Genomic DNA, 12,541 nt, shown 5'->3' on the forward strand with positions numbered 1-12,541 from the left:
TAAACAAATGCTTTTTTTTAACAAAAACCTTTATCCGATTGGGTTGATAATTACTAGGCTGACAAAGAACCAACTATTAGGCTACAGATTTAAGTACTAACAAAATAAAGCAGGGCAATTCATGCAAATGTCAACTTTATCTTAAAATTTTTTTTTTCCCATTTTAGTTTTAACTATCCTTGTAGGAAATATTATAGGTTTAACTGTCAAAAGATTCATTTTTACATGTCTCTGCGTCTCAGACAGGATTAGACAATTAATTTTGTTGCAGGCTACTTTTACAAGACTGGCCACTGAGCATTTTACAATATGCACACATGCAAATTCTATGCAAATAAATTAGTTCATAGTTGTTTGTTTAGTTGCATGTTTTGTTAAAACCATTGTTCACACTAAGGGTGTTTTCACATATAGTTCATTTTAAAAGAACCAAACCCAGTTCACTTAAAGTGAACCAGAAAAGGGACTAGCCGAATGTGACCTCAGTCCTTTTGGTGTTCACAATATAGTGGACTCAAAAGAGGACCCAGTTCTTTTTTTTGGTCCTCTTTAGAACTGAAGTGATCTCAGACCCTTTCTTGTTCACATCACAACTTCATAAGAACTCAGACCCCAGCTTTCTGTGCAGCAGTTTATTTTGATACAATGTCAAAACCACACGCGAAACGGACCGGGACCTCAATGATTTCACATATCAAAAAGAAATCGAACCACAAAAGAACCCAAAAGCGAAATAAAGCTTTTACCCAAAGTTTTCAACCATGGCCCGGTTCCCCGATAACGCTCACTCTTAGCACGCTAAGAAGGCTCAAAAAGATACATCTTAGCAAAGTTGTTTATGTTCCTAAGTGTGTTCCCCGAAGTGTCTCTTAGGAAGCTTCTTAACACGATGCCTCTAAGAACGACGTAACAATGTCGCTGTCCCAAGTGAAGGTGCTGAATTATTTGCTATCGATCACTCAGGGATCGATTTTCCACTTCACGCGAATGTGCATTGCGGCATTAAGAAAGACAACACGCTCTATACAAATGGAACATTACTCAAATTATTCCAGTAACATTTATTTTAACATAGTTAAGTTATCCGTCAAATATAGACTATTAGTTAAATTATAAAATTGTCAGTAATACGGGTAGACGAACCGGGTATTCCTCGCTAATCATCCACGTTAAACATGGGTTTAACGACTTTAAAAAAAAATTTAATACCCTTTTATACTAATGGTAATGTACTACGATCAGAATTGATTGGCAAGCAGCTGCAGTTACTTCTGTTTAATGCGGTATTGCTGGCCATTGTTTAATGTTTTCAATAAAAGCAATATCTACAATGAACAGAGAGAGAGAGAGAGAGAGAGAGAGAGAGAGAGAGAGAGAGAGAGAGAGAGAGAGAGAGAATTAGATACAGAATTATGGTCTGAGAAGATCCAGCAGCTCCATAATGGGTTGTCTTGGGAGGCAATTTTTTTTTATTTAGCCACGTCAGGCAAATTGTCAAAAGGTTTTAAGTGTTGCCGAATAAAAAAAATTGGCATGGACTAAACGGTTACGGGGTTACCGGTGTTGTGTGAAAGTCTGTTCCCCCTGTGTTTCCCTTTAGTTTAGTTTTTTTAATCGCGTTTTTATTTACATTATATGTTTATTCTTTATATACATTGAAAGTTTTAATGGCTACTGAGATGTATATGTGTGCATTTATGTAATGTATCTTGACTCTTCTTGATTGTAAGTCAATTATTTTTACAGTATGAATCATATTATATGTATAATATATATTTATTATGTTTGGAAACATAACAGTTTTAAATCAAACAGTAGAGAAAAAAGAAAAGAAAATGACAGGCTATATGTTAAAAGACATAAAACTGTCAAATATGTCATATTTAATAAATTGTGTAATAGAATACATGATATTATTGCTTTTTAGTATAACCAATTGAAATCTTTGATCTTTCGAATTAAATTATAAATATAACGTGATGAAAACGTTATAAACATAGAGGGAACAGACTTCAATGAGGAACAAACACTGGCGCCGTCTTTGATTCATTAGTTCTGATACCAAATAAAGTCAACTGCATAAATAGTCCTGTATCCATTGCAAACATATTTTATTATAAGTCTTAAAAATGTCCATAACATAAAATCATTGTCAGCATACCATAGTTTGACTTGTACTGCGCTGCGCTGATTTCTAAAGACTGCGGCGATAGCGTTTTGCGGTCAAACAACGCTAAGAGAGAGCTTACGAATGGTCAACACAGTCTCACACCCATGGCGTCAGTATTTGACGACACTTGACCATGCGTCAATATGTTGACGCGGAGGGTACCCCTTTCGCGTCATTTTTTGACGAACTAGGGACTTCAATACTATGAGGTACGCGAAATTCTCTTTCCTATTTTATTACCATTTTCTACCATTTTCGCGTCAGTTTATGGTTAGATTTACATAATGACATCCCTACCCAAACCTATCCCTAACCCCAATGTCAGGTGACAACTGTTTAATTTCGCGAACCTAATAGTGTTGAGGTCCCTAGTTCGTCAAAAAGTGACGCGAAAGGGGTACCCTCCGCGTCAACATATTGACGCATGGTCAAGTGTCGTCAAATACTGACGCCATGGGTGTGAGTTGGAATGGTCCAGACCAACCTTACGAAAGTGTGACTTACAGAAGATATACTTAGCGTACGAACGTTTTGGGAACCGTGCCATAGAGTTAAGAGAGAGGTTAAGGAATAGGTTAAGAACTACTTAGCGATAAGAACGTTTTGGGGAACCGGGCCCATATTGATATCTCTAATGTAGATATTCAGTGATTTTAATACCCTTGCAAAGTCTCTATTAAAGTTTTAAAAGCATTTCTTTATAATCTTCCATTGTAAAGTGCAAATTTTAGAATTGACACGTCCATAACAGAGAAATGTTAAATCCATGCTGTTTCTTCCTCATAAATGCGCATACAAAACTTAAATAAAATAAATAAATATTACATGTTCTTTGAAAAGTGTCTCTTCGCCATTATGTTATTGCATCTTGTTTGTGCATTTAATTCACAGAATTCCTACAAAGCATGTTGTCATGTCCATAACGCATGCCAAAAAACAGGCTGATATTTTTCTAATGTCATCAGGGGTTTATGAAACTGTAAACAGATGGTTCAATATTTCTAATAAATGCATTTTCTGAGAAATTATATTTCAAGTTTTGACTGCAAATGGCAATCTGGAATTGCCCAGAACTATCTTTGAAGTCAATAATTTTTCCAGTCCTGGCATTTCTCTTTATTTTGGGATTTGGGTCCCCTGTTGAGTACAGTAAAACTGGTCTGGGGACATTTTTTCCCTAGTGAGAAAAACATTGTCAATAATATAATGCTAAAGTGAGTGTTAGGTTTTGGGGGATAGATCACAGTTTGTACAGTATAAAATAAAGCAATAAGCCCCAAGAAGCAGTGGGTTACCAGTGCATTTTATAACAGCTAATGGGCGTTGTTAGGCACGACGCGAAACGGAGCTGTTATAAAATGCACTGTAACCCCACTGCTTTTTGGGGCTTATTGCTGCAAATGTCATATCCATCCATAACACGTACTTCATATGCATAACGTTAGCAGGATTTTATAAAATAAAACACAAATAAGTTGTAATTATATTAGTACAAATATAACTCTTCCGCCAAACAAAGTAGTTTCTCATAATCAAGTGTGGCTGCAACAGAGCGCAGTTTCCAAGCAACACAGACGCAGCAAAGACACAATGAAAATATGATTAAAGACTGTGATGTTTATTTTTATAAATCAACATTCATCTAAAATACACATTAACATTTATATTGTGCAACTGTTGAAGTGATGATCAAATATGCGTGGAAGCATGCTTAACTCTTTCCCCATCAGGTTTTTTTTTAAGTTGCCACCCAGTTTTAGTTTAATGGCTTCCAGAAAAATGATCTTCTTTAAATAAACATAAAATATATCAAATGAAAGAACATATTATAATTTATAAAAAACTGTTTCATCATACCTTCATTTGTTCTCTTATCACCTCTAAAATTTTTATCTAAAAGCGGAGATAATTCCATTTTTGTGAAGAACTTTTGTAAGAGATCAGATTCAGAACCATGAACAGTACTACACAGTGTTTTCATTGTTGAGTGAATGCGTCAGTGTTTAAGTTGGGTAAGAATGCCATGGATAATAGCGGACCTATAAATTTAAGGGAGAAACTCCTCAGAGAACGTTTTCTCTGACGCATGACTCAACAATATTTATTGACATTTATCTGGATATCGCCATTAATTGTGCAATTGTAGAAAAATGTAAAATATGATTAAAGACCATGGTGTTTATTTTCATACATCAGTACGCAGCAACAGTGTCGCAGTGATACTTGTGTAATGCGGTCTGAACCATGGGATTACCCGGGTATTTTATCACGGCTTAGAACGCGTTTCAACCAATCAGAATGAAGAACCAGAATGGGAAGTTTTATAAACTACATTTAAGTGTATTTTCCCATATGCAAAAATATATAACATCACCACATCATCACAAAGTGTTTTTGTGAACACTTGTGAACTCCATTAGCTTACAAATCAACTCCTAAATCTTATTGAGTTGACAAATTGAATGTTTTTCTTTGAATGTTGTTTTTTTAAATGTAGCAAAATGACAAGATTTATCCCAAAACTACTGCCAGAAATGATCACACTAGAAAGGAGTTCACTGCAGGGATTTCTACAACATCAGTTTAAAATAACGAAGAAAAAAATGATATAGAAATATTGATAGGCCAACTTGTTTACATTGTTCCCATTACTGCACACACAAGTGAAAACACTTTACATCAAAAGCAACATGCGCAGGTGAGTAGTGCTACAGTCTCTTTTTTTGGGAGACATTGGGACCTCATGCAGTGTGAAAGGTAAAGACATTATGCAAAGGAAGCCCTTACATTTATCCAAAGTGACTTATGAATTAAACCCTTACTATAAAGACACTATTTTAACCAAGTAGCAAAAGCTTTATTACTAATCTTAAAACTCAGAAGGGGTGGTTTCCCAGACAGGGATTATCTTAAACCAGTACTAGGCCTTAGTTTAATTAGGAAATATAACTAGTTTTAACAAACATGCATTACAAAAACATTACTTGTATGCATTTTGAGGCCAAACAAAGGACACTGGTGTATTTTAAGATATGTCAGTGAAAGTTGTTTCCAGTTTGGACAGCTCTCACATTAATTTTAGTCTGGGACTAGTCAAATCCCTGTCCGGGAAACCGGCCCTATAAGTTATTGAGCATATAGGGACCCTGGTCTGCAATAAAAAAATACATTAAGAAATAATAATAATAATAATGAATTTTATTTAAAAGCGCCTTTTAAATCACCCAAGGTCACCTCACAGGCAAGCACAAATACAAAATAAACACAAAAAAATCCATCAAGTTTCAAACAAAAAGTGTTTCTTTTAATATTTACAATAAACAATATGTGATTCTTGGTCTGTCATCATTTTCTGGAGTGCTCTAAACATCTTGCTTATGTACATCTGACTATTAAAAATGAAATATTACAATTATAAATTTTCATATTCAGAAAGTTTTGCATAATTGCAATATTTGCATTATCTAATTTTAACCTATAGGTCATAAAAATTATATGCAAACCACTATTGTTATCTAATAGTGGACTATCAAAAACAATGGAAATGACTCAAGTTTCAGTGCATTTAAAAGCAATGCTAGGCAAATTTACATTATACCAAGCTTTTCTATGCTTTTCCTACATCTATTAATGTAAAGCTGCTTTGAAACAATTAACAACTGTGAAAAGCGAAATATAAATAAAATTGAACTGAATTAACAGAGCTGTATTGCAGATAACTCAACACCAGAGGGCGCCAAACTACTATTCTTGAGATGTGACAAAAAGCACAATGAAAAAAATAGACCACACATTCACTCCTTTTCTGCTTTATTTATAGACAAGAAACCCAGTAACAAGATAGTTTCCATTGAAAAAGTGAAATATTTAATTAGGTCACTGCCTTAACCCAGTTTAGACTCTAACAGGTACAAGAGTTGATAATACACATAACTTAAATCTGGAAAAGGCACCAAATAAATACAAATAAATATACAGTCAAAACAATCTGCGGAAAAATAAATAGCGATACAAAAGAAAGAGCAAACAGTTTCTGGTTTTGTACAAATCCACCATGCAATCTTCACGGAGTGATACAGAACGTTCTCTCATTGGACTCCAACGTTAAGGTTCTAAAGTTGCTCTGTTTTTTATGGGAAGCAATTAGGGCCGACAAGACCCCACAAACAGAGAAACAGGAAAAGTCTGGACTGTTCGTATTCTCCTCGACCAGCAAGGTGCTCCATGTGGAAGTGTTCCACCAGCCTTGTGTCTCTCTGTTTCTAGCGCTCCCATTCAAGAGTCTGCACTTGCTAAGTCCTCTAAGTTTGAGAGGAGCCCAGGGTCAGACATTAAAAACATCCAAACCCACGCTAAGGATTGTGGGACATGTGTTTGTGAGCCAACTGATTGGCTGACTTAAACTCCAGGTCCTATGAACTGGCTGCACTGTTAAATTTGTCTAAAATGGTGGTGTTAACTCTCTGGAAAATCCAGTGCTGCGTTTCGGACTGCGGGTCGCACTTGTTCATGAAAATCCGCTTGTCGCCAGGACTGCAGTCCATGCAACCACTGCTCACAAGGTGGTACAAAGACTTATCCTGCAGCAAGCCAGAAATAAATTGGAGAAAAGAGAGAAAGAGAGGTAAAATATAATAAATAAGCAAGAAAATAAGCAGTGGTCTAATCCCTATAACCTTTTATCCCACACTGGCCTTCAGTCAGATCACATGGGTGGAACTGAAGGCCAACCAGCAAATATGCTTTCCCGTCTGACTAATCAGAAAAACTGACTTAATTTCTTGGCTTGAGTAGGGAATGATGCTGGAGTGAGTGTATGGAAGGGGCTTTCCTGATTTTGCCAAGTGGTTTATGTCCTCAGGGCAACACGTTGACCCTGGGACAACATTTCAATCAACCAATCAGATTTCAGTGTACAGTTTGTTTAATCTTACAAACAGGATTAGTTGCTTCTAATCCATTTTACTCTGATTTAAGGGTTCAGTTATGGTTTGTGGCGGGATTAGGTTTTATTTACAAAAATGTTGCCCTTATAAGGACATCTCTCACTTGGCAAAATCAGGTCGAGCGCATTGGAGAAATAAGAAGAGAGAAAAAACGAAAGAAAAAAAGGGGTGAATGGTAAGAATAAATAAAAGTATTGGACAGTGCTTCATGATCAATCTCCTATCAAAAACTTGCACAATAGAGAAAAAAGCGGATACAAGAATGCCTCTCCGCTTGAAAGTTTTTTTTTTCTGCGCAGCACACAGTGCATGTATATTTAGTGCTAGAAACTACTGAGTATGCCAAACAGAGCTGGTAAAAAAAGCGGATGCATCCCTCTGGGAGTGATCAGGCTGAGCAGAGGAGGGACATGCCTCCGGGCTTTCGGCTGCAGCTCTCTGCTGCTCTCCCTTGGGTTGATTTACTGTTCTTTGCGCCTCAGGCAGATCCACTACCAGGTACCACCTCTTCTTTTTAACTGTATATTTTCTTTCTGTATAGTGCCGTCATTGACCTATCTTGCAATGACAGATTTCTTTGCATGGCACCTTAAAGCCCTTGTGTGAGAGGAAAGATCGCTCGAATGTTGGGACATGCTTGAGTGGATTTATGGTTTTCATGGTTCATGGTTTGATTTTACAGGCTAAAACTTAAAAACAATTGGAGTGGCTTACATAAAAACTCGTCTCAGGGCACCTTATGGCCAGAGTGTGCAGAGCTAATGGGACATTCCACTTGTTTTGAAAATATACAAATTTCCCAGCTCCCCTGGAGTTAAACATTTGATTCTTACCATTTTGGAATCCATTCAGCTGATCTCTGGGTCTGGTGCTAGCACTTTTAGCATAGCTTAGCACAATCCATTGAATCTGATTAGACCATTAGCATCGAGCTTAAAAATAGATATTTTTCCTATTTAAAACGTGACCCTTCTGTAGCTACATTGTGTACTTAGACCGACGGAAAAATAAAAGTTGCGATTTTCTAGGCAGATATGACTAGGAACATTACTCTCATTCTGGGGCAATAATCAAGGACTTTGCTGATGTAACATGGCTGCAGCAGGCGTAGTGATACCACGCATTATTATTGAAAGATACTAAGGGGACTATTTTCGAGCAGTGCGCAATATCACTACGCCTGCTGCAGCCATGTTACAGCACGTTGGTGTCCGGTGGTCTTAGTAAACAATGCAACCACAGAAGAGTCAAGTTTTAGATAGGAAAAATATCAAAACTCTTTTGTTATTTTTTAGCATGATGCTAATGTTCTAATTAGATTCAATGGATTGTGCTAAGCTATGGCGCCAGACCTGGAGATCAGCTAAATGGATTCCAAAATGGTAAGAATCAAATGTTTAACTCTAGGGGAACTGTAAAATGAGCATATTTTCAAAAAAAAGGGTGTCCCTTTAATAGATGTAAATGTATATTACTGCATTACCTTCCTGTAGCTCCAATGCTGGTTGCCCTTCATACCGTGACAGTCATACAGGGTGATGGGGCTGTTCTGACTAATAGCATCGAAGCAGAATTTTCTGGCATGCAGTGGATCTCCAGGCCTGATGTCCTCTCTCCAGCCAAACGTGAAAATCTAAAACCACAGAGAATAGAAGTACTCTCAATTTCAATGATCTTCACGTCCAGGTATCATGCTGTTTTGTATTGGTCACATCAATCACAATTTTGAGAGAAACTACACTATATGTGGTAAAAATATGGCTTGAAGAATCTTGTGGGCATTTATGTGACCCTGGACCACAAAAACATTTTTGTTTTTTATTGAGATTTACAAATCATCTGAAATAACCTATCCACTGATGTATGGTTTGTTAGGATAGGATAAAATTTAGTCAAGATACAACTATTTGAAAATCTGGAATCTAAGGGAGCAAAAAATATATATATATCAAGAAAATCGCCCTTAAAGTTGTCCAAATGAAGTTCTTAGAAAATGCATTCACTCACAAAAATATACTTTTTGATATATTTATGGAAGGAAATTTACAAAATATCTTCATGGAACATGATCTTTACATAATATCCTAATGATATTTGGCATAAAAGAAAAAAAATCATCCCAGATGAATGTATTGTTGGCTATTGCTACAAATGAAGAGTTTGGTTCCAAAACCCGATAAACGGCATTTAAAAAAAAAAAAATTAGTTAACGCCAAAATCCGTATCTGGTCAGTATTAAAAAGTAATTCTTAATTTTACCCCAAAACCGATAATCCACCATGTTATTCTGTCATCTTTTCTCTCTTTTTTCCAAAACATGATAAACGCCACTCCTGCTTCTCTGCATAATGCAATAAATCCGCTCAACAAATCACAGCGCACCATTCCACACATTGTAAACAATAAGGGCAGCGTTTTGAATACACACGGATCCTAGTTTTCCTCATCTACTTTGTACTTCATGATCAACAAACAAACAAAACAAAATAATACTTTTGATGACATTGATAAACCTGTGGTGGTTTGCTGTGGCAGGAAAGAAATGTAAGCCATCAAAATCGAACAATTTATGTGAGAGGCACTCGGGCGAATTTTTTTTAATGTTGGTCTTACCTTTTTTTTATATTTTATTTTTATTAATTTCAAGAACAAGAACATTACGTACATACAAGATGATCACAATGTGCTTATTTAACATTCAAAATAACAATGGATCAAATAAAATAAAAATAAAAAAATTTAATTAACAACAACATGGGGATATTCTACAATAATTCAATAAAATAAAAGGTTTCAAAAATTGTATACATTCGCTTTGCTTTTTAATTTTTTAGACTTTTAATAGTTTCAAAATAATTTCTTAATTCCGTTCTAGTCATGGATTTATTGCATTATGCTGAAAAAATAATCAGTGTTTATAATAAATCTTTGAAAATCAAATTATGGATTTTAATTTTTAATGTTCTTATAACTTAAAAATGCTATGTGAAAGTTTGTAACAGAAAATAGTGGTTTTCCTCTTGTCACTTTCTTGGTATAGAGAACACATTTTACCGAAATGATTCAAAATGGATTTATTGGGTTTTGGAACCAAACCCTTCAAATATACCTGTGCGACCACAGTCCAGGGTCATATATAGTTCCAGTAACAGAAGCCTTATACCTGCTCATGTGCCCATGTCCGTTCTGCACCCTCTTTCAGACACACATCTAGACGCAGCTCAGTGCCTGTGGAGCCGTGCTTGGAGTCGACGCACAATCCGGATGCTACGTTACGGATCTAAGGACAGAAAAATGTATCAGATCAAAACAACACTCAGTTTTGCCATTTGTCCTTGTCATTTAATATTTTTTTTATTTAAAAAACAAAATATAATAGAATAACTGAAGTCATTAGATTAGAAATTAGGCTTTCTTTTATTCTATTTAGATTTAATAGAGCCTGCAGGTTCCTGCCGCTTAAGTACAAGTGAAGGTCACACTTTTTATTTGTAATACTGCATACAAATTTCCTCTATTTTCTGTTTTTATTCTAATATAAAGACTAACTAATGATGGCATGGTGTTGTAAAATTCAACTTAGAGCCTTTAGACGGATAGAACAGCTTTTTCTAACCATAACCATCCTGATTTTTAATGACTTCTGTGGCGCTCATTGCTGAAGTTTTTCGAGGTTACAGAATGTTAGGCAAACTTTCTCAGCTGCGAAGTGAGCTATGATGTGGCTCCTGGTCTCCAATCTGTTCAAGTGCCAATCGCCCAACTGTTCAAAGACGTGCCCACTTCCCCACCGCACAAACCCTAGAGAGTTACGGTGCCCCATGTCCTTATTTTCTTTTCTTTTTTCCTTTTTTGATTGGCTGTCCAAGTTGCCTGATTTTTTTCAAAGCATTCAGGTGTACCGACAGTTGTCACAGCGCAACTTAATAATGCATGAGTGGTCGCAGTCAATTCATCTCGAGCGAAGCAGCAATTCTGCTCACTTATTTACCTCACTAGGGAGACATAAGGGTACTAGGGGCCTGGGGCAAGGTCATACACATCCATATATACACACAAAAAGAGTCCAGAAAAAAGGACGAACTGCGGTGAAACATTATGCTGTGCAGCATAGTGCATGCAGAAGGCATCAGCTGTCGAAACTGTACACTGCATACCAAAACCATCAGAAGAAACAGATTACAGAAGATTTTGCCCGTTTCCCCAAATATGTTTTTCTCACGCTCATGAGTCTTGAACGTTTGAGACGAGGGATTTCGAGTTTTTTGGTTCCTGGCAAGGCATAACTGTAGAAAGTAATTTGAAATCAGTAGGCTGCACAAATCAACATTAAGTTCTGCTTTGCGAGTAGGTGAATGCATCACATACGGTAGATGCGATATTTGTTTGGTACTTCTTTCTTGTCTGTGACTACTAGACGCATTTGCTCTTGCTTACAGTCAACAGTTAGAAGACTCATGAAAAAAAAATTTTTTTTAAACTGGTTTAAAGTGAAGAGAAAAAAACAGCAAAGTTGCTGTGGCCGGTAAGGACACGCGAAACTAAATGTCCTGACCCAGACAGTGGTCTTTATTACAGTTCAGGTCGACCCTTTACTGCTAATTGCTTATAGGAACGAAGACAGCGTATCCGATCTGTGTTGTGATTTCTTTTAAAATGAGTTGGATTGGGGAATTGGATGAGGACGAGTCTGACAAATGGAACCAAATGAAAACGAAAAGCGAGGTCACACATCGCCCTGCCTTGCTAGTTATTTTTTATCTTAAAAGCTTATTTTTCTCAGGTTATAAAAGAAAACATGTTTACTTCGTTTTCTTGTCTATTAGCAAACCTGCGCTTATGGACCTTTATTGTGCCAGCCATGGTTTTTTAAGGATGAATTATTTGAACAATGCATTAAGTTACTTTTCATCACACTAACACAGTAAAGCTGTCAGTTCATGACACAACCCCATTCTTTTAGGGTACATTCACACGGGGCAAAAGCGTTAATGCTTGACGGAAGGCTTGTCTGAAGCGTGGCCAACAGCCAATCACAGTGGCCGCCACACATGCTCCGGTCTTCCTTAAACGTAATTAGCTGGCTCTGCCTAGGTTATTTGCATAAGACGATCTGATTGGCTGGCACACGTGTTGCCGCTTAAAAAGTTGAGAAATGTTCAACTTCTCAATCCACAATTCGCAAACGCGCCCTGCCCATAGAATATCATTCAAAAAAGGCGCCTGCAACTGCCATAAACGCTTTTGGTGTGACTGGCCCCTTAGAGTTAAACATTCGATTTTTTCCGTTTTGGAATCCATTCAGCCGATCTCCGGGTCTAGCGGTACCACTTTCAGCATAGCTTAGCATAATCCATTGAATCTGATTAGACCATTAGCACCGCACTAAAAAATAACCAAAGAGTTTTGATATTTTTCCTATTTA

General features: G+C 36.7%; 1 protein-coding gene across 2 annotated transcripts in view; it reads right to left on the reverse strand.

Moving 5' to 3' along the window:
- Window positions 1-5,963: 5,963 nt before the first annotated feature.
- Window positions 5,964-12,541, reverse strand: part of galntl6 (polypeptide N-acetylgalactosaminyltransferase like 6) — a 317,093-nt gene continuing 310,515 nt past the window's right edge. For both annotated transcript variants that reach the window (XM_055205086.2, XM_055205085.2), the window contains exons 11-13: window positions 10,280-10,396; window positions 8,600-8,749; window positions 5,964-6,750 (exon numbers count right to left, since the gene is read on the reverse strand). In XM_055205086.2, coding sequence (XP_055061061.2) covers window positions 6,583-6,750; window positions 8,600-8,749; window positions 10,280-10,396 — 435 coding nt within the window. In that variant the 3' untranslated portion in view covers window positions 5,964-6,582. The remainder of the gene's footprint in view (window positions 6,751-8,599; window positions 8,750-10,279; window positions 10,397-12,541) is intronic.

Source organism: Misgurnus anguillicaudatus, chromosome 3 (genome assembly GCF_027580225.2).
Source record: "Misgurnus anguillicaudatus chromosome 3, ASM2758022v2, whole genome shotgun sequence".
Taxonomy (NCBI): Eukaryota; Metazoa; Chordata; class Actinopteri; order Cypriniformes; family Cobitidae; genus Misgurnus; species Misgurnus anguillicaudatus.